Source organism: Anomaloglossus baeobatrachus, chromosome 8 (genome assembly GCF_048569485.1).
Source record: "Anomaloglossus baeobatrachus isolate aAnoBae1 chromosome 8, aAnoBae1.hap1, whole genome shotgun sequence".
Lineage (NCBI taxonomy): Eukaryota > Metazoa > Chordata > Amphibia > Anura > Aromobatidae > Anomaloglossus > Anomaloglossus baeobatrachus.
The window spans coordinates 240764987-240792837 of NC_134360.1; the positions used below are offsets into that span (position 1 = coordinate 240764987).

At 50.0% G+C, this 27851-nt stretch overlaps 1 protein-coding gene and 1 long non-coding RNA gene across 4 annotated transcripts in view; one reads left to right on the forward strand and one right to left on the reverse strand.

Moving 5' to 3' along the window:
• Positions 1 to 732: 732 nt before the first annotated feature.
• The window catches only part of LOC142248955 (uncharacterized), a 447867-nt gene continuing 420748 nt past the window's right edge, over positions 733 to 27851 (reverse strand). For all 3 annotated transcript variants that reach the window (XR_012724968.1, XR_012724967.1, XR_012724966.1), the window contains one exon: positions 733 to 2060. This is a non-coding gene — a long non-coding RNA (uncharacterized LOC142248955). The remainder of the gene's footprint in view (positions 2061 to 27851) is intronic.
• Positions 4546 to 27797, forward strand: LOC142249333 (uncharacterized). Its single transcript, XM_075320963.1, has 8 exons — positions 4546 to 4558; positions 5107 to 5151; positions 14537 to 15069; positions 16519 to 17684; positions 22865 to 22901; positions 25711 to 26260; positions 27005 to 27545; positions 27761 to 27797. The coding sequence occupies exons 1-8, from the start codon at positions 4546 to 4548 to the stop codon at positions 27795 to 27797; spliced, it is 2922 nt and encodes a 973-aa protein (XP_075177078.1).

Consider the following 27851-nt stretch of genomic DNA (forward strand, 5'->3'; position numbering starts at 1 on the left):
TATCCCTGTAATGTGACATCACTGCATGTTATCCCTGTTCTGTGACATCACTGCATGTTATCCCTGTACTGGGACATCACTGTGAGTATTATCCCTGTACTGTGACATCACTGTGTGTATTATCCCTGTACTGTGACATCCCTGTGTGTATTATCCCTGTACTGTGACATCACTGTGTGTATAACCACTGTACTGTGACATCACTGTGTGTAATATCCCTGCCTGTACTGTGACATCACTGCATGTTATCTCTGCACTGTGACATCACTGTATGTATTATCCCGGTACTGTGACATCACTGTGTGTATTATTCCTGTACTGTGACATCACTGTGTGTATAACCCCTGTACTGTGACATCCCTGTGTGTAATATCCCTGTACTGTGACATCACTGTGTTTATTACCCCTGTACTGTGACATCACTGTGTGTATTACCCCTGTACTGTGACATCACTGTGTGTATTATCCCTGTACTGTGACATCCCTGTGTGTATTATCCCTGTACTATGACATCACTGTGTGTATTACCCCTGTACTGTGACATCCCTGTGTGTATTACCCCTGTAAATCCAAAAGCGGAAATAGAGATCCATATTTACATATGCATGTCTACCAAGCAAAATATATATAAACCTACATTTAGACCTGCGTGATTATATGGTGCATTAGAGAAAATACACAAAATTTCAAAAAGTATACAAATTTTATTAACATGATATTAACAGCACAGAATATCACATGATTAGAGACGGATGTCAAAAAGGACACAGTTAAAAGTCATTCCCCTTAAAAACACAGAAAAACAATCCTGGGACAGTGTGGTATAAGGTTGGTATAATTGTAGTGGTCAAAAAAATGGATATATGCATACACCCTAAAGTACATCAAAGCTAATTTGCACAAAAACACCAGTCTAATGTGCTTCAGCAATCATAAGAAGGTGTATGATTATACCCCTAATAAATCAGAAATACTAATACTGACACTCCAGCGGATGTAATAAACAACTGATACTCAGAGTTAATACAACATGCAGATGCAGGCATCCTATACATATAAAAGGCCATCATGGATTACAAAGATCAAGGCATGCATTACTGCAGTTGGGTTATTGGTTATTACCCATATAATGATTTACCAAACTTCAGGTCAAGAAGTATATAGTACCCCAAATGCGTACCATGCCAACCTACCACCCAAGGAAAGAGGGGGGAGGGGTAGGCAAGGGGTTAGACCAAAAAATACTTGGTGATCTGCTGGAGGCAGATTAAAGATAATCAGAGACCACTACCTGTTGAACCACACTGCCCAGCACCTCTACGCGCGTTTCACACTCGCTTCGTCAGGAGGTGCTGTGACAGGGAGGTGGTCATCTTTTTATTGCTCAGGACTCACCTGAGGCCCATCAGTGGCGCGCGGCGCGCGGCGCCGGCCATGCCGCCCGCTCCAGCCGGCGTCCCGGAAGTCGCATTGCGCATGTGCGCTAATCGCTTCACTCATTGGGCGCCGGCTGCAGGGGAGGGACAGACACCGACACACATCGCGCGCACGGGCATCAGTGAGTCCAGCGCCATCTTGGTTGAGGGCAAAACTCCTGGAAGCCAGCATAGATCACAAGAAATCATACATACATTACTGGAATATTGTTTTTTTGAGCAGTAATCATAGTGTAAGTACACAATATCACATATAGTTGACAGAAGATGCATAATGTCCTGATCCAAAGGTTTGTGGGAAACGCGGCACACGGGGATACCAACATACATTATTAAGCCATCTATAGCAAAAGGATTTATTTATTACAAGGTTATCCCGTGCGTCGCATGTCCACAACCAAAACAGGACACCATGCGTGTCATACAGGCTGAAATAAAATTACATTACTCCAATATTTAATATATATATTGATGCACATAAATCCTGGAATGTTGTTCCATCATATTATATCGCACAGATGTTTAATATGCAGATTGATGCACATAAATCCTAAACCGCAATTCCATCATATATGCAGAGAGTCCGCACATAACTGGCCTCCAAAAATTCGCTCTCCCCAAGCCCTGTATATAGGAATTAAAGAAAAAAGATTTAAAAAATGACCATAAAAATCAGACAGAGAGCAATAAGTCCGAGGAGGCAGCTCAAGTCAGACCCAAATAGTAAGTACCACACAGAACATGATTAAACAAGGATAATCAGCATATACCAAAAGAGCGCATGAGAACAGGATTTGAAACAAGAGTTCAGGGCAGACGTATCCACAGGGAGGGTGGTCACAGAAAGGACCTGTGGTCACAGAAAGGGCTTAAAGGACACCAGATCATTTAGACCCTGAGGCTACTGTGTACTGTGACATCACTGTGTGTATTATTCCTGTACTGTGACATCACTGTGTGTATAACCCCTGTACTGTGACATCCCTGTGTGTAGTATCCCTGTACTGTGACAGCACTGTGTGTATTACCCCTGTACTGGGACATCACTGCATGTAATCCCTGTACTGTGACATCACCGTGTGTATTATCCCTGTAATGTGACATCACTGCATGTTATCCCTGTTCTGTGACATCACTGCATGTTATCCCTGTACTGTGACAGCACTGTGTGTATTACCCCTGTACTGGGACATCACTGCATGTTATCCCTGTACTGTGACATCACTGTGTGTATTATCCCTGTACTGTGACATCACTGCATGTTATCCCTGTTCTGTGACATCACTGCATGTTATCCCTGTACTGGGACATCACTGTGTGTATTACCCCTGTACTGGGACATCACTGCATGTTATCCCTGTACTGTGACATCACTGTACCCTGTACTATGCAGAGTTTTACTATAACTCCTAAGGCTATAAAGAGGGTCATAATCGATACCATGATATGGGGGAGACAAATGTGAAAATTTATATTGTGTTTGGTGAGGGGCATGAAGGAGGACATCGCTACATTAGGCCAAGTTCCTAAACTGCAAATTTTTTGGGGGGGGATTTGCGGTGTGAACCCACTGGTCTTGGTGCAGTGAGCTCTGCTTATTAACTGGATGGTAGCTGTATTCAGACTCTGTGGTGATAATATTTGGTCATGGTGTGGCGGCATTATTGTGCAATGTATAGTAGTATTATTGGTCTTGGTATGGTGGGTGTTGTTCAGTAACACTATATAGAATGTGTTATCTGGTAATTGTATGACTATTTTGCTGATGCATTACTAAAAAGAAGTGTAAATATTTCTAGATTTGTATAATTGAATTATGTTTATGGCGTTAGTAAATGTATCAGTAATTACTGTAAGGCACTTGCTAGGTCTATTTTTTATTACTGTTTACTCTGGAGTTCTTTGGTTTGTTGGCTGCAGCGCATTCCACTGTTTGCAGGCACTGCGGTGTTCAGCGAGTGTCAGCCACTGCGGTGCTCAGCAAGCGTCGGGCACTGTTACTTTGGCTGCTTTGGTTTGAAAATCCCAGTGCATCCTAGGAGGCTTAAATGAGTCATGATCAGGGGGCAGAGGCTGCGGTCACTGTTGCAGTCTCTGCCCCCACCCTGAAATTAATTGTCATTAGCGACGTCCATTTGAGGGGATGAACCAGTCCCTGCTCTATTGAGTATATACCGGCTGTCAGTTACAACGGATGCTCAGTAGAATCTTGTAACTGTGTAGAGTTCTTCCCAGTGCACAATGGCAGTGCACTCCCTCGCCGACTCTGATTACAAGTGACAAGTTGGCAGCAGACCGCACGGTCAGTGTACATGGTAAGTAAAGAATGAAAAAAACACCAATCATTTACCTCTAAAATTATACTTTTATTAACAATCTCATTCAAATAGACACATAGGGTGTCCCTTCAACCAACATACAACATACTTCGTGCCAGTGAGTGCTAGGTAGGTATAAGGTCCATACCGTGAGGGATTGATAGATTATCAGTAATTTTAGGAAAGACTCAAATTACTAGATCACATCCTATATTGCCCTTTCTACCGAAGGAGGATGTCATAATTTTTTAGGCATCCCCCGTTCCGGGTGGCTGACCCTCCCTCACCCTATAGCTGTCTAGCAAGGTAACCACCACCGAAACAGGTGCAAAGAAAGGTGAAAAACAAAACACATACACACAATACAAAAATTGCGTTAAATATAATATGGTTTCTAACTAGTACTGAATCCCTAGGCAGAGCAAAAAATTGTTTAGGAATGGAGTCAACGGGCCTACTTACTTGTGTGGACACAACGCACACAGTCACAAAACAGGAGCACAGGACTGCCTAGACTGGTACTCTGCAGACGGATCCGTGCCCGATAATAGTCTACTAAAGGGCGCCTTACACGCTACAATGTATCTTACAATGTGTCGGCGGGGTCACGTCATAAGTGACGCACATCCGGCATTGTAAGGTACATTGCAGTGTGTGACAGCTACGTGCGATTGCGATTGAACGGTAAAACGTTCATCGTATGCACGTCGTTCAATTCCTAAAAATTGAACGTTAGGTTGTTGATCGTACCCGGGGTAGCACACATCGCTGTGTGTGACACCCCGCGAACGATGAACTGCCTAGGTGGGTGGGATGTTTTCGTCCCGCTCATCTCTGCCCCTCCGCTTCTATTGGCCGGCTGCCGCGTGACGTCGCTGTGACGCCGAACGTCCCTCCCACTCCAGGAAGTAGACGTTCGCCGCCCACATCGAGGTCGTATGGATGGGTAAGTACGTGTGACGGGAGGGTTACTCGTTTGTGCGACACGTTCAACAAATTGAACGTGCCGCACATACGATGGGGGCGGTTACGATCGCATACGATATCGTATGCTGGATCATAACACGTAAAGCAGGCTTTACTGGACTGGTAGATGTAGAGCCTGGCTAGCATAAAGAATAATTCATAATGAGTATATACGCCCCTAGTAACTTGTATGCCGGCCCCCAGTAACTTATATGTCCCTCCAGTAACTTGTATTCCCCCCCCAGACGTGAGCTGTTTATTATGTTAATATTTTATTGTATTTTTTTACCGGGTGGGTGGGGCCCTATTCAGACTTTTGCTATGGGGCCCCATGATTTCTATGTACGCCCCTGGCTAATGCATAATCTATATTTTTCTTTATACAGCTCTGAGCCTGGGAGCTGAAGCACAAACTACACAAACTACTACTGGTAAGTTGAGCACATTTTAAGGTAAAAATCAAACGTTTTGCACCACGCTCCATCTACCACACAGCAGCATGATGTGCTTTTATCTCTTGGCTATGTATTAAATATTCAGTTCTTTCATTTTAGTTGAGGTTTACTTTAATATATTTTCACACAAGGCAAGTTTAAAAAAAATCAAAAGCAAAATGAAGTCACTACTGCAAAAATAACAGCAGAGCCCCAGAATGTAGACACCACCGCACAGAGCTAAAATAGTACCATTAGTAGTGGTATACAATAACTATATTGATGACACAAAAAACAAGACACTGCCCCTCGTTCACTAATTTATTAGAAAGCAGAGATCCCAGGTCCAACTTAGTCCATCCAGCGGGTCACACAATGTTTCTTGATACATTAATCTAAGGCTATGGAGTCTCAGAATGAGGCACTATAGACTTTGAGCAGCAGCCACTCCCGACTTATGCTGCACTGTGCGATTGGGAGGAGCGGTGACGTGAGGAGCAGCACCACTCATCAGAGTGATGAACGATGACATTCCTGATGTCACTGTTCCACCGTTCCTGACGTCAATGTCCCACTATGCCCATTACAAAGTAATAATGCCTCCTTTGTGCCAGGTAGATAGTAAAATTACCCCCAAGAATACCATAATGCCCTGTACAAGTGCCCTAGAAAAGTGTATCCACATTTTGCCGCTAGCAAGGGTCCCATGTGCACCTTTGATGGTTACAATACTCCGAGTGCCCCTATAACAATAATGCTTCTTAAGGCCTTGTGCGCACTAGGCGTTTTTGCCGCGTTTTTAGCGGCGTTTTTTACCGCGTTTTTGTGCTGAAAACGCAGTGACATTGCTTCCCCAGCAATGTCAATGGGTTTTCAGAAGTGCTGTCTGCACACAGCGTTTTTTTTTAGCTGCGTTTTTGTGGTGACCACAAAAACGCAGCATGTCAATTATTTCTGCGTTTTTCACTGCGTTTTTCACCCATTGAGTTCAATGAGATGTTCAAAAACGCAATGAAAAAGGCACATTGCAAATATAGCTGCGTTTCTATGACTAAAAACGCAGCTATAAACGCAAGGGGTGGGTACTACAGTGACGTGTACAGGAAGAGGATTCCTTCTGTTGGTAAACACAGAAGCATGAATCCTCCCGGTACCGTCACCGCCGCTTCCACCTCCCGTCCTGTGCATGTCAGCTGCCGTGCGGCGCCATGTCTGGGCGGGAGGTGGAGGCAGCGGCGAAAACCAAAGTGAACAGTAGAAAAAAAAAATGTCATATATACTCACCTGTCTGCAGGGTCCCGGTGCCATGTCCGCTCCTGTCCCGGTCCCGCCGCTCTGGCTGTGTGCAGTCTCCCCGGGGCAGGACCTTGCTTGCAGGACCTGGCGGTGGATCACCTGATGCAGTCACCTGACGCATCAGCTGATCGTAATTCTCGCGGTGTCGCCCGGCCGGCTATCAGCTGATCCTGCCGTCAGGAGACTTCATCAGCTGATTACCGGCAGCTCCGGCAGCGATGGGACAGGATCAGACTCTCATCCGATCGCTCCTGGAGCTACCGGTAGTCAGCACATAAGTGAGTATTATTTTTTTTTTTTCACCGATGCATCTGCTGATTGTATAATCGGCTTTTATACAATCAGCTGATGTGTGATGTGATTCAGGCACTTGATCCTGACAGGAATAGCAAAGTGAAGAGAAAGACATACGCCTAAAACTTAGCCTTTAATCTAATGTATTATTAAAAATCCACAATGGACCTAAAAAAAAAAAAAAAAAAAAAAAAAACAACAACAAACAGACCACTAAAACAGCCAATACACTCATACAAGGTAGAGGACCAATTGGCTGATCACACAGTTTGATACGTGGAATGTGACATTCATATATGTAGTTAGCACACTGTACCGCACAATATACCAGCAGTAATGAACATGTAATGAATATCACATACTATACAGCCACAATAAACACATGCCAGAACTACAGCTGGCGGTGAGTACAGGATGAAAAAAGGAACGGTCTTACCCCGTCTGCCGTGTCACCCTTTCCCTGTACCAAATGGAGCACTTATTGCTGGGTGTTTCTGGTAACCATAACATATGAGATCGCCTGGTCCTTAGTCTAGATGACTCAGGTCTCCACAGGTTCCAATACAGTATCCAGCAGTTGTGCAGGATTCTCCCAACGCGTTGTCTTTACATCATCAGGGGAGGATAAACAATCCGGTATTCAGGTCACAATGAGACCCATGTAAAGCGGCATATATTACTCCATTAATACCAGGGATATTCCTGGGCAGAGTGCCTCTGGCACTCTGCCCAGGAATATCCCTGGTATTAATGGAGTAATATATGCCGCTTTACATGGGTCTCATTGTGACCTGAATACCGGATTGTTTATCCTCCCCTGATGATGTAAAGACAACGCGTTGGGAGAATCCTGCACAACTGCTGGATACTGTATTGGAACCTGTGGAGACCTGAGTCATCTAGACTAAGGACCAGGCGATCTCATATGTTATGGTTACCAGAAACACCCAGCAATAAGTGCTCCATTTGGTACAGGGAAAGGGTGACACGGCAGACGGGGTAAGACCGTTCCTTTTTTCATCCTGTACTCACCGCCAGCTGTAGTTCTGGCATGTGTTTATTGTGGCTGTATAGTATGTGATATTCTTTACATGTTCATTACTGCTGGTATATTGTGCGGTACAGTGTGCTAACTACATATATGAATGTCACATTCCACGTATCAAACTGTGTGATCAGCCAATTGGTCCTCTACCTTGTATGAGTGTATTGGCTGTTTTAGTGGTCTGTTTGTTGTTGTTTTTTTTTTTTTTTTTTTTTTTTTTTTTTTTTTTTTTTTAGGTCCATTGTGGATTTTTAATAATACATTAGATTAAAGGCTAAGTTTTAGGCGTATGTCTTTCTCTTCACTTTGCTATTCCTATTATTTACTAGTGAATTGATACCCAGTAGCTATTTCAAAACAACACTTGATCCTGACACATCATCTGATCGCTCTGCCTTCCAGCAAACCGATCAGATGATATTGGATCCGGATTGGACGGCGCGGGACCCTGACCCAGGATTACTGCGGAGGGGGGTTTATTTCAATAAAGATGGAGTCACTAATTGTGTTGTGTTTTATTTCTAATAAAAAAAATTTCTGTGTGTTGTTTTTTTTTTATCATTACTAGAAATTCATGGTGGCCATGTCTAATATTGGCGTGACACCATGAATTTCGGGCTTAGGGCTAGCTGATAATATACAGCTAGCCCTAACTCCATTATTACCTGGCTAGCCACCCGGCATCAGGGCAGCTGGAAGAGTTGGATACAGCGCCAGAAGATGGCGCTTCTATGAAAGCGCCATTTTCTGGGGTGGCTGCGGACTGCAATTCGCAGTGGGGGTGCCCAGAGATCTTGGGCACCCTGCACTGTGGATTCCAATCCCCAGCTGCCTAGTTGTACCCGGCTGGACTCAAAAATTAGGCGAAGCCGACGTCATTTTTTTTTTTTTAATTATTTCATGAAATTCATGAAATAATTAAAAAAAAAGGGCTTCTCTATATTTTTGGTTCCCAGCCGGGTACAAATAGGCAGCTGGGGGTTGGGGGCAGCCCGTACCTGCCTGCTGTACCCGGCTAGCATACAAAAATATGGCGAAGCCCATGTCATTTTTTTTTCTTTTTGGGCAAAAAAACTGCATACACTAGTGAATGGAGGATGCTGAGCCTAGTAGCTGCAGCTGCTGTCTGCTCTCCTGCATACACTAGTTCTGCAGCTGTCTGCTCTCCTGCATACAATGAACATTTTGAAGAAGGAAATGACATCAGACCTTTTTTTTTTTTTTTTTTCATCAACAATCTTTAATGGCATTGTGCACTGATTAAAAACGCAGTGAGCAAAAACGCAGCAAAAAATGCACCAAATCGCGGCAAAAACGCATGCGTTTTTGCCGCGTTTTTTTTAGCCGCGGGTGCGTTTTTTGAGACAAAAACGCACATAAAAACGTAGCGTGAAAAAAACGCCTAGTGCGCACATACCCTAAGTATCCACTTAACAATAAATCTCTCCCAATGAATCTGCCCATAAACAGCTCCCCTAGACACAGTTTAAAGGGCCCACAGCTCCCTATACACAGTATGATGGGCCCTCAGCTCCCCTATACACAGTATAATGCCTGCAGATATCCCCTATACACAGTATGTTGACTCCTTAGCACCACTATACACAGTATAATGTCTCCACAGCTTCACTTTGGGCGGCCCTATTCCCTTCAGGCCCCCCAATGGTGTGTCTGGTGGGTAGCATACCTCCCAACCGTCCCGGATACAGCGGGACTATCACACTTTGCATTGTTTGTCCCGTTGCCACAAGCGGGACGGCCGTCTCCCGGGCTCCGCCCACCCACTCTCTCCCCGCCTCCCTGTTTTTCCCTCCTACCATCCTAACACGTGAACAGAGAGGAGCGCGCTGCCCGAAACTAGTCTCTGTCTCTGTGCTGCTAAGGTATGTAGAATCTCCCCAGCGCTGATTCCCCTCCCATCCCCTCCCCTCCCCTCCCGGCCGGAGCCTCTCTGTGCGGTCGGCCGGCCGCCTGTCTGTGCGTGCGGCCGGGCGCCTGTCTGTGCGTGCGGCCGTGCGCCTGTCTGTCTGTGCGGTCGGCCGGCCGCCTCTCTGTGCGTGCGGCCGGCCGCCTCTCTCTGCGGGCGGACGGCCGCCTGTCTCTGCCGGCGGACGGCCGCCTGTCTCTGCGAGCGGACGGCCGCCTCTCTGTGCGGGCGGACGTCCGCCTCTCTGTGTGGGCGGCCCGCCGTCTCACTGTGCGGTCGGCTGGCCGCCTGTCTCTGCGGGCGGACGTCCGCCTCTCTGTGCGGGCGGCCCGCCTTCTCACTGTGCGGACGGCCGGCCCCCTGTCTCTACGTGCGGACTGGCCGCCTGTCTGTGCGGTCGGCCGGCCGCCTCTCTGTGCGTGCGGCCGGCCGCCTGTCTGTGCGGTCGGACGGCCGCCTGTCTCTGCGGGCGGACGGCCGCCTGTCTCTGCGGGCGGACGGCCGCCTCTCTGTGCGGGCGGACGTCCGCCTCTCTGTGTGGGCGGCCCGCCGTCTCACTGTGCGGTCGGCCGGCCGCCTCTCTGTGCGGTCGGCCGGCCGCCTGTCTCTGCGGGCGGACGGCCGCCTCTCTGTGCGGGCGGCCCGCCTTCTCACTGTGCGGACGGCCGCCTCTCTGTGCGTGCGGCCGGCCGCCTCTCTGTGCGTGCGGCCCGCGCCTGTCTGTGCGGGCGCCCCCAGCCGCCTGTCTGTGCGGGCGCCCCCCGCCGCCTGTCTGTGCGGGCGCCCCCCGCCGCCTGTCTGTGCGGGCGCCCCCCGCCGCCTGTCTGTGCGGGCGCCCCCCTGCCGCCTGTCTGTGCGGGCGCCCCCTGCCGCCTGTCTGTGCGGGCGCCCCCCTGCCGCCTGTCTGTGCGGGCGCCCCCCGCCGCCTGTCTGTGCAGGCGGGCGGCCGCCTGTCTGTGAAGGCGACCGGCCGCCTCTCTGTTCGGGCCGCCTCTTTGTGTGGTCGGCCCGCGCCTCTCTGTGCGGCGGCCCGCCACCTGTCTGTGCGGGCGCCCCCCGCCGCCTCATTGTGCGGGCGGACGGCTGCCTGTCTCTGCGGTGGACGGCCGCCTCTCTGTGCGGGCGACCGGCCGCCTCACTGTGCGGGCGACCGGCCGCCTCACTGTGGCTGCCTGCGTCTCCGTGCTGGAGGCCCGCCGGCTGCCTGCCGGCCGCGTGTCCGTGCTGGAGGCCCGCCGGCCGCCTGCGTGTCCATGCTGGAGGCCCGCCGGCCGCCTGCGTGTCCATGCTGGAGGCCCGCCGGCCGCCTGCGTGTCCACGCTGGAGGCCCGCCGGCCGCCTGCGTGTCCATGCTGGAGGCCCGCCGGCCGCCTGCGTGTCCATGCTGGAGGCCCGCCGGCCGCCTGCGTGTCCATGCTGGAGGCCCGCCGGCCGCCTGCGTGTCCATGCTGGAGGCCCGCCGGCCGCCTGCGTGTCCATGCTGGAGGCCCGCCGGCTGCCTGCGTGTCCATGCTGAATGGGTGTGGATGGGGAGTGGATATGGGCGTGACTGTGAAATGGGTGTGGTTAGGGGGCGTGGCCTAAAAATTTGCCCGCAAACTTTGTCCCTCTTTTCCTTCTTTAAAAGTTGGGAGGTATGGTACAGTGTAAAGTGTTCCTAGGATTTTGATTGGCTAAGCTGTTAGCAACACCAAAGGACCAGGACCTGTAACCAAGGAGGGTGGATACGGTGCAGAAGAGCAGATTACACAATACCCTGTGACGACCTGATAGGCCAGGGCGTCACAACCGCTCCATCTGCCCCTCAGGTAGCCACACTACTGGCCAAGCCCCATTCCGACCATTTTGGTGAAGCTAACTGGGACTAGCCTGAAAATCTTCAATGCTAGAATGTTTTTAGGCAACTTACAAAATATGCAAAAATGTTACAAAAATTAAACTGTTTTATGTCAGAAAACTGAGGTACACACCTTCATGAATCGGGGCCACAGCGCACAATACACCTCACAAACATCACACAGAAGATTCTAAACCGCAGATTTACAAAAATCACAAAACTCTCTGTTTGCTACTGGTGTCTCCAAACACGAAATTTGTGGTAAAATAATCTAACAACGAATCTTCTCACTTTCCTGTAACAGGTAAAACGTCAACTTCCTCAACACAGACGACAATCTCCACACAAACAAATAGTACTAACACTCACACTACAACACAGCCTCCAACTACAACACAGCCTCCCACTACAACACAGCCTCCAACTACAACACAGCCTCCAACAACCACTAAGCCTCCAACTACAACACAGCCTCCAACTACAACACAGCCTCCAACTACAACACAACCTCCAACAACCACTAAGCCTTCAACTACAACACAGCCTCCAACTACAACACAACCTCCAACTACAACACAACCTCCAACTACAACACAACCTCCCACAACCATGGAGCCTCCAACTACAACAGAGCCTCCAACTACAACAGAGCCTCCAACTACAACACAACCTCCCACAACCACTGAGCCTCCAACTACAACAGACCCTCCAACTACAACACAACCTCCCACAACCACTGAGCCTCCAACTAAAACAGAGCCTACAACTACAACACAACCTCCCACAACCACTGAGCCTCCAACCACAACAGAGCTTCCAACTACAACACAACCTCCCACAACCACTGAGCCTTCAACTACAACAGAGCCTCCAACTACAACACAACCTCCCACAACCACGGAGCCTCCAACTACAACAGAGCCTCAAACAACAACACAACCTCCCACAACCACTGAGCCTCCAACTACAACAGAGCCTCCAACTACAACACAAACACCCAAAACCACTGAGCCTCCAACTACAACAGAGCCTCCAATTACAACACAACCTCCAACAACCACTGAGCCTCCAACTACAACAGACCCTCCAACTACAACACAACCTCCCACAACCACTGAGCCTCCAACTGCAACAGAGCCTCCAACTACAACACAACCTCCCACAACCACTGAGCCTCCAACTACAACAGATCCTCCAACTACAACACAACCTCCCACAACCACTGAGCCTCCAACTACAACAGAGCCTCCAACTACAACAGAGCCTCCAACTACAACACAACCTCCCACAACCACTGAGCCTCCAACTACAACAGACCCTCCAACTACAACACAACCTCCCACAACCACTGAGCCTCCAAATAAAACAGAGCCTCCAACTACAACACAACCTCCTACAACCACGGAGCCTCCAACTACAACAGAGCCTCAAACAACAACACAACCTCCCACAACCACTGAGCCTCCAACTACAACAGAGCCTCCAACTACAACACAACCTCCTACAACCACGGAGCCTCCAACTACAACAGAGCCTCAAACAACAACACAACCTCCCACAACCACTGAGCCTCCAACTACAACAGAGCCTACAACTACAACACAAACACCCAAAACCACTAAGCCTCCAACTACAACAGAGCCTCCAATTACAACACAACCTTCAACAACCACTGAGCCTCCAACTACAACAGAGCCCCCAACTACAACACAACCTCCCACAACCACTGAGCCTCCAACTACAACACAGCCTCCAACAACAACACAACCTCCTACAACCACTGAGCCTCCAACTGCAACAGAGCCTCCAACTACAACACAACCTCCCACAACCACTGAGCCTGCAACTACAACAGAGCCTCCAACTACAACACAACCTCCCACAACCACTGAGCCTCCAACTACAACAGAGCCTCCCACTACAACACAACCTCCCACAACCACTGAACCTCCAACTACAACAGAGCCTCCAACTACAACACAACCTCCCACAATCACTGAGCCTCCAACTACAACAGAGCCTCCAACTACAACACAACCTCCCACAACCACTGAGCCTCCAACTACAACAAAGGCTCCAACTACAACACAGCCTCCAACTACAACACAACCTCCCACAACCACAGAGCCTCCAACTACAACAGAGCCTCCAACAACACAACCTCCCATAACCACTGAGCCTCCAACTACAACAGAGCTTCAAACTACAACACAACCTCCCACAACCACTGAGCCTCCAACTACAACAGAGCCTCCAACTACAACACAACCTCCCACAACCACTGAGCCTCCAACTACAACACAGCCTCCAACAACCACTGAGCATCCAACTACAACAGAGCCTTCAACAACACAACCTCCCACAACCACTGAGGCTCCAACTACAACAGAGCCTCCAACTACAACACAACCTCCCACAACCACTGAGCCTCCAACTACAACACAGCCTCCCACAACTACTGAGCCTCCAACTACAACAGAGCCTCCAACTACAACAGAACCTCCCACAACCACAGAGCCTCCAACTACAACAGAGCCTCCAACTACAACAGAGCCTCCCACAACCACTGAGCCTCCAACTACAACAGAACCTCGCACAACCACAGAGCTTCCAACTACAACAGAGCCTCCAACTACAACACAACTTCCCACAACCACTGAGCCTTCAACAACAACAGAGCCTCAAGCTACAACACAACCTCCCACAACCACTGAGACTCCAACTACAACAGAGCCTCCAACTGCAACAGAGCCTCCAACTACAACACAACCTCCCACAACTACTGAGCCTCCAACTACAACAGAACCTCCCACAACCACAGAGCCTCCAACTACAACAGAGCCTCCAACTACAACACAACCTCCCACAACCACTGAGCCTCCAACTACAACAGAGCCTCCAACTACAACAGAGCCTCCAACTACAACAAAGCCTCCAACTACAACACAACCTCCCACAACCACTGAACCTCCAACTACAACAGAGTTTCCAACTACAACAGAACCTCCCACAACCACAGAGCCTCCAACTACAACAGAGCCTCCAACTACAACACAATCTCCCACAACCACTGAGCCTCGAACTACAACAGAGCCTCCAACTACAACACAACCTCCCACAACCACTGAGCCTTCAACTACAACAGAGCCTCAAACTACAACACACCCTCCCACAACCACTGAGACTCCAACTACAACAGAGCCTCCAACTACAACACAACCTACCACAACCACTGAGCCTCCAACTACAACAGAGCCTCCAACTACAACACAACCTCCCACAACCACTGAGCCTCCAACTACAACAGAGCCTCCAACTACAACACAACCTCCAACAACCACTGAGCCTCCAACTACAACAGAGCCTCCAACTACAACAGAGCCTCCAACTACAACACAACCTACCACAACCACTGAACTTCCAACTACAACAGAGCCTCCAACAACAAGACAACCTCCCACAACCACTGTGCCTACAACTACAACAGAGCCTCCAACTACAACAGAGCCTCCAACTACAACACAACCTCCCACAACCACAGAGCCTCCAACTACAACAAAGCCTCCAACTACAACACAACCTCCCACAACCACTGAGCCTCCAACTACAAAGGAGCCTCCAACTACAACACAAACTCCCACAACCACTGAGCCTCCAACTACAACAGGGCCTCCAATTACAACACAACCTCCCACAACAACTGAGCCTCCAACTACAACAGAGCCTCCAACTACAACAGAGCCTCCAACTACAACACAACCTCCAACAACTACTGAGCCTCCAACTACAACAGAAACTCCCACAACCACAGAGCCTCCAACTACAACAGAGCCTCCAACTACAACACAACCTCCCACAACCACTGAGCCTCCAACTACAACAGAGCCTCCAACTACAACAGAGCCTCCAACTACAACACAATCTCCCACAACCACTAAACCTCCAACTACAACAGAGCTTCCAACTACAACAGAACCTCCCACAACCACAGAGCCTCCAACTACAACAGAGCCTCCAACTACAACACAACCTACCACAACCACTGAACTTCCAACTACAACAGAGCCTCCAACAACAAGACAACCTCCCACAACCACTGTGCCTACAACTACAACAGAGCCTCCAACTACAACAGAGCCTCCAACTACAACACAACCTCCCACAACCACAGAGCCTCCAACTACAACAAAGCCTCCAACTACAACACAACCTCCCACAACCACTGAGCCTCCAACTACAAAGGAGCCTCCAACTACAACACAAACTCCCACAACCACTGAGCCTCCAACTACAACAGGGCCTCCAATTACAACACAACCTCCCACAACAACTGAGCCTCCAACTACAACAGAGCCTCCAACTACAACAGAGCCTCCAACTACAACACAACCTCCAACAACTACTGAGCCTCCAACTACAACAGAAACTCCCACAACCACAGAGCCTCCAACTACAACAGAGCCTCCAACTACAACACAACCTCCCACAACCACTGAGCCTCCAACTACAACAGAGCCTCCAACTACAACAGAGCCTCCAACTACAACACAATCTCCCACAACCACTAAACCTCCAACTACAACAGAGCTTCCAACTACAACAGAACCTCCCACAACCACAGAGCCTCCAACTACAACAGAGCCTCCAACAACAACACAACCTCCCACAACCACAGAGCCTCCAACTACAACAAAGCCTCCAACTACAACACAACCTCCCACAACCACTGAGCCTCCAACTACAACACAGCCTACAACAACACAATCTCCCACAACCACTGAGCCTCCAACTGCAACAGAGCCTCCAACTACAACACAACCTCCCACAACCACTGAGCCTCCAACTACAACAGAGCCTCCAACTACAACACAACCTCCCACAACCACTGAGCCTCCAACTACAACAGAGCCTCCAACTACAACAGAGCCTCCAACTACAACACAACCTCCCACAATCACTGAGCCTCCAACTACAACAGACCCTCCAACTACAACACAACCTCCCACAACCACTGAGCCTCCAAATAAAACAGAGCCTACAACTACAACACAACCTCCCACAACCACTGAGCCTTCAACTACAACAGAGCCTCCAACTACAACACAACCTCCCACAACCACGGAGCCTCCAACTACAACAGAGCCTCAAACAACAACACAACCTCCCACAACCACTGAGCCTCCAACTACAACAGAGCCTACAACTACAACACAAACACCCAAAACCACTAAGCCTCCAACTACAACAGAGCCTCCAACTACAACACAACCTCCCACAACCACTGAGCCTCCAACTACAACAGAGCCTCCAATTACAACACAACCTTCAACAACCACTGAGCCTCCAACTACAACAGAGCCCCCAACTACAACACAACCTCCCACAACCACTGAGCCTCCAACTACAACACAGCCTCCAACAACAACACAACCTCCCACAACCACTGAGCCTCCAACTGCAACAGAGCCTCCAACTACAACACAACCTCCCACAACCACTGAGCCTCCAACTACAACAGAGCCTCCAACTACAACACAACCTCCCACAACCACTGAGCCTCCAACTACAACAAAGGCTCCAACTACAACACAGCCTCCAACTACAAAACAACCTCCCACAACCACTGAGCCTCCAACTACAACAGAGCCTCCAACTACAACACAACCTCCCACAACCACTGAGCCTCCAACTACAACAGAGCCTCCCACTACAACACAACCTCCCACAACCACTGAACCTCCAACTACAACAGAGCCTCCAACTACAACACAACCTCCCACAACCACTGAGCCTCCAACTACAACAGAGCCTCCAACTACAACACAACCTCCCACAACCACTGAGCCTCCAACTACAACAAAGGCTCCAACTACAACACAGCCTCCAACTACAACACAACCTCCCACAACCACAGAGCCTCCAACTACAACAGAGCCTCCAACTACAACACAACCTCCCACAACCACTGAGCCTCCAACTACAACAGAGCTTCAAACTACAACACAACCTCCCACAACCACTGAGCCTCCAACTACAACAGAGCCTCCAACTACAACACAACCTCCCACAACCACTGAGCCTCCAACTACAACAGAGCCTCCAACTACAACACAACCTCCACCAACCACTGAGCATCCAACTACAACAGAGCCTCCAACAACCACTGAACTTCCAACTACAACAGAGCCTTCAACAACACAACCTCCCACAACCACTGAGGCTCCAACTACAACAGAGCCTCCAACTACAACACAACCTCCCACAACCACTGAGCCTCAAACTACAACAGAGCCTCCAACTACAACACAGCCTCCCACAACTACTGAGCCTCCAACTACAACAGAGCCTCCAACTACAACAGAGCCTCCAACTACAACACAACCTCCCACAACTACTGAGCTTCCAACTACAACACAACCTCCCACAACCACAGAGCCTCCAACTACAACAGAGCCTCCAACTACAACACAACCTCCCACAACCACTGAGCCTCCAACTACAACAGAGCCTCCAACTACAACAGAGCCTCCAACTACAACAAAGCCTCCAACTACAACACAACCTCCCACAACCACTGAACCTCCAACTACAACAGAGTTTCCAACTACAACAGAACCTCCCACAACCACAGAGCCTCCAACTACAACAGAGCCTCCAACTACAACACAACCTCCCAAAACCACTGGGCCTCCAACTACAACACAACCTCCCACAACCGCTGAGCCTTCAACTACAACAGAGCCTCAAACTACAACACAACCTCCAACAACCACTGAGACTCCAACTACAACAGAGCCTCCAACTACAACACAACCTACCACAACCACTGAGCCTCCAACTACAACAGAGCCTCCAACTACAACACAACCTCCCACAACCACTGAGCCTCCAACTACAACAGAGCCTCCAACTACAACACAACCTCCAACAACCACTGAGCCTCCAACTACAACAGAGCCTCCAACTACAACAGAGCCTCCAACTACAACACAACCTCCCACAACCACTGAGCCTCCAACTACAACAGAGCCTCCAATTACAACACAACCTCCCACAACAACTCAGCCTCCAACTACAACAGAGCCTCCAACTACAACAGAGCCTCCAACTACAACACAACCTCCAACAACTACTGAGCCTCCAACTACAACAGAAACTCCCACAACCACAGAGCCTCCAACTACAACAGAGCCTCCAACTACAACACAACCTCCCACAACCACTGAGCCTCCAACTACAACAGAGCCTCCAACTACAACAGAGCCTCCAACTACAACACAACCTCCCACAACCACTGAGCCTCCAACTACAACAGAGCCTCCAACTACAACACAACCTCCCACAACCACTGAGCCTCCAACTACAACAGAGCCTCAAACTACAACACAACCTCCCACAACCACTGAGCCTCCAACTACAACAGAGCCTCCAACTACAACAGACCCTCCAACTACAACACAACCTCCCACAACCACTGAGCCACCAACTACAACAGAGCCTCAAACTACAACACAACCTCCCACAACCACTGAGCCTCCAACTACAACAGAGCCTCCAACTACAACACAACCTCCCACAACCACTGAGCCTCCAACTACAACACAACCTCCCACAACCACTGAACCTCCAACTACAACAGAGCCTCCAACAACAACACAACCTCCCACAACCACTGTGCCTCCAACTACAACAGAGTCTCTAACTACAACAGAGCCTCCAACTACAACACAACCTCCCACATCCACTGAGCCTCCAACTACAACAGAGCCTCCAACTACAACACAACCTCCAACAACCACTGAACCTCCAACTACAACAGAGCCTCCAACTACAACAGAGCCTCCAACTACAACACAACCTCCCACAACCACTGAGATTCCAACTACAACAGAGCCTCCAACTACAACACATCCTCCCACAACAACTGAGCCTCCAACTACAACAGAGCCTCCAATTACAACAGAGCCTCCAACTACAACACAACCTCCCACAACCACTGTACCTCCAACTACAACACAGCCTCCAACTACCACACAAACTCCCACAACCACTGAGCCTCCAACTACAACAGAGCCTCCAACTACAACAGAACCTCCAACAACCACTGAGCCTCCAACTACAACAAAGCCTCCAACTACAACACAACCTCCCACAACCACTGAACCTCCAACTACAACAGAGCCTCCAACAACAACACAAGCTCCCACAACCACTGAGCCTCCAACTACAACAGAGCCTCCAACTACAACACAACCTCCCACAACCACTGTGCCTCCAAATACAACAGAGCCTCCAACTACAACAGAGCCTCCAACTACAACACAACCTCCCACAACCACTGAGCCTCCAACTACAACAGAGCCTCCAACTACAACACAACCTCCCACAACCACTGAGCCTCCAAATACAACAGAGCCTCCAACTACCACACAAACTCCCACAACCACTGAGCCTCCAACTACAACAGAGCCTCCAACTACAACACCACCTCCCTCAACCACTGAACCTCCAACTACAACAGAGCCTCCAACTACAACACAACCTCCCACAACCACTGAGCCTCCAACTACAACAGAGCCTCCAACTACAACAGAGCCTCCAACTACAACACAGCCTCCAACAACCACTGAGCCTCCAACTACAACAGAGCCTCCAACTACAACAGAGCCTCCAACTACAACACAACCTCCCACAACCACTGAACCTCCAACTACAACAGAGCCTCCAACAAGAACACAACCTCCCACAACCACTGTGCCTCCAACAACAACAGAGTCTCCAACTACAACAGAGCCTCCAACTACAACACAACCTCCCACATCCATGGAGCCTCCAACTACAACAGAGCCTCCAACTACAACACAACCTCCAACAACCACTGAACCTCCAACTACAACAGAGCCTCCAACTACAACACAACCTCCCACAACCACTGAGCTTCCAGCTACAACAGAGCCTCCAACTACCACACAAACTCCCACAACCACTGAGCCTCCAACCAAAACAGAGCCTCCAACTACAACAGAGCCTCCAACTACAACAGAACCTCCAACAACCACTGAGCCTCCAACTACAACAGAGCCTCCAACTACAACACAACCTCCCACAACCACTGAACCTCCAACTACAACAGAGCCTCCAACAACAACACAACCTCCCACAACCACTGAGCCTCCAACTACAACAGAGCCTCCAACTACAACAGAGCCTCCAACTACAACACAACCTGCCACAACCACTGAGCCTTCAACTATAACAGAGCCTCCAACTACAACACAACCTCCCACAACCACTGAACCTCCAACTACAACAGAGCCTCCAACTACAACAGAGCCTCCAACTACAACACAACCTCCCACAACCACTGAGCCTCCAACTACAACAGAGCCTCCAACTACAACACAACCTCCCACAACCACTGAGCCTCCAACTACAACAGAGCCTCCAACTACAACACAACCTCCCACAACCACTGAGCCTCCAACTACAACAGAGCCTCCAACTACAACAGAGCCTTCAACTACAACACAACCTCCCACAACCACTGAGCCTCCAACTACAACAGAGCCTCCAACTACAACTCAACCTCCCACAACCACTGAGCCTCCAACTACAACACAGCCTCCAACTACAACACAACCTCCCACAACCACTGAGCCTCCAACTACAACAGAGCCTCCAACTACAACAGAGCCTCCAACGACAACAGAGCCTCCAACTACAACACAACCTCCCACAACCACTGAGTCTCCAACTACAACAGAGCCTCCAACTACAACACAACCTCCCACAACCACTGAGCCTACAACTACAACAGAGCCTCCAACTACAACACAACCTCCCTCAACCACTGAACCTCCAACTACAACAGAGCCTCCAACTACAACACAACCTCCCACAACCACTGAGCCTCCAACTACAACTCAACCTCCCACAACCACTGAGCCTCCAACTACAACACAGCCTCCAACTACAACACAACCTCCCACAACCACTGAGCCTCCAACTACAACAGAGCCTCCAACTACAACAGAGCCTCCAACGACAACAGAGCCTCCAACTACAACACAACCTCCCACAACCACTGAGTCTCCAACTACAACAGAGCCTCCAACTACAACACAACCTCCCACAACCACTGAGCCTACAACTACAACAGAGCCTCCAACTACAACTCAACCTCCCACAACCACTGAGCCTCCAACTACAACACAGCCTCCAACTACAACACAACCTCCCACAACCATTGAGCCTCCAACTACAACAGAGCCTCCAACTACAACACAACCTCCCACAACCACTGAACCTCCAACTACAACACAACCTCCCACCACCACTGAGCCTCCAACTACAACAGAGCCTCCAAATACAACACAATCTCCCACAACCACTGAGCCTCCAACTACAACAGAGCCTCCAACTACAACAGAGCCTGCAATTACAACAGAGCCTCCAACTACAACACAACCTCCCACAACCACTGAGCCTCCAACTACAACAGAGCCTCCAACTACAACACAACTTCCCACAACCACTGAGCCTCCAACTACAACACAACATCCCACAACCACTGAGCCTCCAACTACAACAGAGCCTCCAACTACAACACAACCTCCCACAACCACTGAGCCTCCAACTACAACAGAACCTCCAACTTCAACACAACCTCCCACAACCACTGAGCCTCCAACTACAACAGAGCCTCCAACTACAACAGAGCCTCCAACTACAACAGAGCCTCCAACTACAACACAACCTCCCAGAACCACTGAGCCTCCAACTACAACACAGCCTCCAACTACAACACAACCTCCCACAACCACTGAGCCTCCAACTACTACAGAGCCTCCAACTACAACACAAGCTCCCACAACCACTGAGCCTCCAACTACAACAGAGGCTCCAACTACAACACAGCCTCCAACTACAACACAACCTCCCACAACCTCTGAGCCTTCAACTACAACAGAGCCTCCAAATACAACAGAGCCTCCAACTACAACACAACCTCCCACAACCACTGAACCTCCAACTACAACAGAGCCTTCAACTACAACACAACCTCCCACAACCACTGAGCCTCAAACTACAAGAGAGCCTCCAACTACAATAGAGCCTTCAACTACAACAGAGCCTCCAACTACAACACAAGCTCCCACAACCACTGAGCCTCCAACTACAACAGAGCCTCCAACTACAACACAGCCACCAACTACAACACAACCTCCCACCACCACTGAACCTCCAACTACAACAGAGCCCCTAACTACAACACAACCTCCCACAACCACTGAGCCTCCAACTACAACAGAGCCCCCAACTACAACAGCGCCTCCAACTACAACAGAGTCTCCAACTACAACACAACCTCCCACAACCACTGAACCTCCAACTACAAGAGCGCCTCCAACTACAACAGAGCCTCCAACTACAACAAAACCTCCCACAACCACTGAGCCTCCAACTAAAACAGAGCCTCCAGCTACAACACAACCTCCCACAACCACTGAGCCTCCAACTACAACACAACCTTCCACAACCACTGAACCTCCAACTACAACACAACCTCCCACAACCACTGAGCCTCCAACTACAACAGAGTCTCCAACTACAACACAACCTCCCACAACCACTGAGCCTCCAACTACAACTGAGCCTCCAACTACAACAGAGCCTCCAACTACAACACAACCTCCTACAACCACTGAGCCTCAAACTACAACAGAGACTCCAACTACAACACAGCCTCCAACTACAACACAACCTCCCACAACCACTGAGCATCCGAATACAACACAGCCTCCAACTACAACACAACCTCCCACAACCACTGAGCCTCCAACTACAACAGAGCCTCCAACTACAACACAACCTTCCACAACCACTGAGCCTTCAACTACAACAGAGCCTCCAACTACAACACAAGCTCCCACAACCACTGAACCTCCAACTACAACAGAGCCTCCAACTACAACACAACCTCCTACAGCCACTGAGCCTCCAACTACAACAGAGCCTCCAACTACAACACAACCTCCCACAACCACTGAACCTCCAACTACAACAGAGCCTCCAAATACACTACAACCTCCCATAACCACTGAGCCTCCAACTACAACAGAGCCTCCAACTACAACAGAGCCTCCAACTACAACAGAGCCTCCAACTACAACACAACCTCCCACTACAACACAGCCTCCCACAACAACACAGCCTCCAACTACAACACAACCTCAAACTACAACACAACCTCAAACTACAACACAGCCTCCAACTACAACACAGCCTCCCACTACCACTGAGCCTCCAACTACAACACAGCCTCCCACTACCACTGAGCCTCCAACTACAACACAGCTTCCCACTACCACAGAGCCTCCAACTACAACACAGCCTGCTACTACCACTGAGCCTCCAATCACAACACAGCATCCCACTACCACAAAGCCTCCAACTACAACACAGCCTCCCACTACCACTGAGCCTCCAACTACAACAGAGCCTCCCACTACCACTGAGCCTCCAACTACAACACAGTCACCCATTACCACTGAGCCTCCAACTACAGCACAGCCTTCCACAACCACAGAGCCTCCAACTACAACACAGCATCCCACTACCACAGAGCCTCCATCTACAATAGAGCCTCCCACTACCACAGAGCCTCCAACTACAAAAGAGCCTTCCACAACCACAGAGCCTCCAACTACAACACAGCCTCCTACTACCACTGAGCCTCCAACTACAACACAGCCTCCCACTACCACAGAGCCTCAAACTACAACACAGCCTCCCACAACCACTGAGCCTCCAACTACAACACAGCCTCCCACTACCACAGAGCCTCCAACTACAAAACAGCCTCTCACAACCACAGAGCCTATAACTACAACACAGCCTCACACTACCACAGAGCCTCTAATTACAACACAGCCTCCTACTACCACTGAACCTCCAACTACAACACAGCCTCTCACAACCACAGAGCCTCCAACTACAACACAGCCTCCCACTACCACAGAGCCTCAAACTACAACACAGCCTCCCACATCCACTGAGCCTCCAACTACAACAGAGCCTCCCACTACCACAGAGCCTCCAACTACAACAGAGCCTCCAACTACAACAGAGCCTCCAACTACAACACAGCTTCCTACTACCACTGAGCCTCCAACTACAACACAGCCTCTCACTACCACAGAGCCTACCACTACAACACAGCCTCCCACAACCACTGAGCCTCCAACTACAACACAGCCTCTCACAACCACAGAGCATCCAACTACAACAGAGCCTCCCACTACCACTGAGCCTATAACTACAACACAGCCTCCCACTACCACAGAGCCTCCAATTACAACACAGCCTCCTACTACCACTGAACCTCCAACTACAAAACAGCCTCTCACAACCACAGAGCCTCCAACTACAACAGAGCCTCCCACTACCACTGAGCCTCCAACTACAACACAGCCTCCCACTACCACAGAGCCTCCAATTACAACACAGCCTCCTACTACCACTGAACCTCCAACTACAACACAGCCTCCCACTACCACAGAGCCTACCACTACAACACAGCCTCCCACAACCACTGAGCCTCCAACTACAACACAGCCTCTCACAACCACAGAGCATCCAACTACAACAGAGCCTCCCACTACCACTGAGCCTATAACTACAACACAGCCTCCCACTACCACAGAGCCTCCAATTACAACACAGCCTCCTACTACCACTGAACCTCCAACTACAACACAGCCTCCCACTACCACAGAGCCTACCACTACAACACAGCCTCCCACAACCACTGAGCCTCCAACTACAACACAGCCTCCCACTACTACAGAGCCTCAAACTACAACACAGCCTCCCACATCCACTGAGCCTCCAACTACAACAGAGACTCCCACTACCACAGAGCCTCCAACTACAACAGAGCCTCCAACTACAACCCAGCTTCCTACTACCACTGAGCCTCCAACTACAACACAGCCTCCCACTACCACAGAGCCTCCAACTACAACACAGCCTCCAACTACAACACAGCCTCCCACTACCACTGAGCCTCCAACTACAACAGAGCCTCCCACTACCACTGAGCCTCCAACTACAACACAGTCACCCATTACCACTGAGCCTCCAACTACAACACAGCCTCCCACAACCACTGAGCCTCCAACTACAACACAGCCTCCCACTACCACAGAGCCTCAAACTACAACAGAGCCTGCCACTACCACAGAGCCTCCAACTACAACAGAGCCTTCCACAACCACAGAGCCTCCAACTACAACACAGCCTCCTACTACCACTGAGCTTCCAACTACAACACAGCCTCCCACTACCACAGAGCCTCCAACTACAACACAGCCTCCCACAACCACTGAGCCTCCAACTACAACAGAGCCTCCCACTACCACAGAGCCTCCAACTACAACAGAGCCTTCCACAACCACAGAGCCTCCAACTACAACACAGCCTCTAACTACCACTGAGCCTATAACTACAACACAGCCTCACACTACCACAGAGCCTCTAATTACAACACAGCCTCCTACTACCACTGAACCTCCAACTACAACACAGCCTCTCACAACCACAGAGCCTCCAACTACAACACAGCCTCCCACTACCACAGAGCCTCAAACTACAACACAGCCTCCCACATCCACTGAGCCTCCAACTACAACAGAGCCTCCCACTACCACAGAGCCTCCAACTACAACAGAGCCTCCAACTACAACAGAGCCTCCAACTACAACAGAGCCTCCAACTACAACACAGCTTCCTACTACCACTGAGCCTCCAACTACAACACAGCCTCCCACTACCACAGAGCCTACCACTACAACACAGCCTCCCACAACCACTGAGCCTCCAACTACAACACAGCCTCTCACAACCACAGAGCATCCAACTACAACAGAGCCTCCCACTACCACTGAGCCTATAACTACAACACAGCCTCCCACTACCACAGAGCCTCCAATTACAACACAGCCTCCTACTACCACTGAACCTCCAACTACAAAACAGCCTCTCACAACCACAGAGCCTCCAACTACAACAGAGCCTCCCACTACCACTGAGCCTCCAACTACAACACAGCCTCCCACTACCACAGAGCCTCAAACTACAACACAGCCTCCCACATCCACTGAGCCTCCAACTACAACACCGCCTCCCACTACCACAGAGCCTCAAACTACAACACAGCCTCCCACAACCACTGAGCCTCCAACTACAACACAGCCTCCCACTACCACAGAGCCTCCAACTACTACACAGCCTCCCACAACCACTGAGCCTCCAACTACAACACAGCCTCCCACTACCACAGAGCATCCAACTACAACACAGCCTCACACTACCACAGAGCCTCCCATTACAACACAGCCTCCTACTACCACTGAACCTCCAACTACAACACAGCCTCTCACAACCACAGAGCCTCCAACTACAACAGAGCCTCCCACTACCACTGAGCCTCCAACTACAACACAGCCTCCCACTACCACAGAGCCTCAAACTACAACACAGCCTCCCACATCCACTGAGCCTCCAACTACAACAGAGCCTCCTACTACCACAGAGCCTCCAACTACAACAGAGCCTCCCACAACCACAGAGCCTCCAACTACAACACAGCCTCTCACTACCACTGAGCCTCCAACTACAACACAGCCTCCCACTACCACAGAGCCTTCCACTACAACACAGCCTCCCACAACCACTGAGCCTCCAACTTCAACAGAGCCTCCCACTACCACTGAGCCTATAACTACAACACAGCCTCCCATTACCACAGAGCCTCCAATTACAACACAGCCTCCTACTACCACTGAACCTCCAACTACAACACAGCCTCTCACAACCACAGAGCCTCCAACTACAACACAGCCTCCCACTACCACAGAGCCTCAAACTACAACACAGCCTCCCACATCCACTGAGCCTCCAACTACAACACCGCCTCCCACTACCACAGAGCCTCAAACTACAACACAGCCTCCCACAACCACTGAGCCTCCAACTACAACACAGCCTCCCACTACCACAGAGCCTCCAACTACTACACAGCCTCCCACAACCACTGAGCCTCCAACTACAACACAGCCTCCCACAACCACTGAGCCTCCAACTTCAACAGAGCCTCCCACTACCACTGAGCCTCTAACTACAACACAGCCTCCCATTACCACAGAGCCTCCAATTACAACACAGCCTCCTACTACCACTGAACCTCCAACTACAACACAGCCTCTCACAACCACAGAGTCTCCAACTAAAACAGA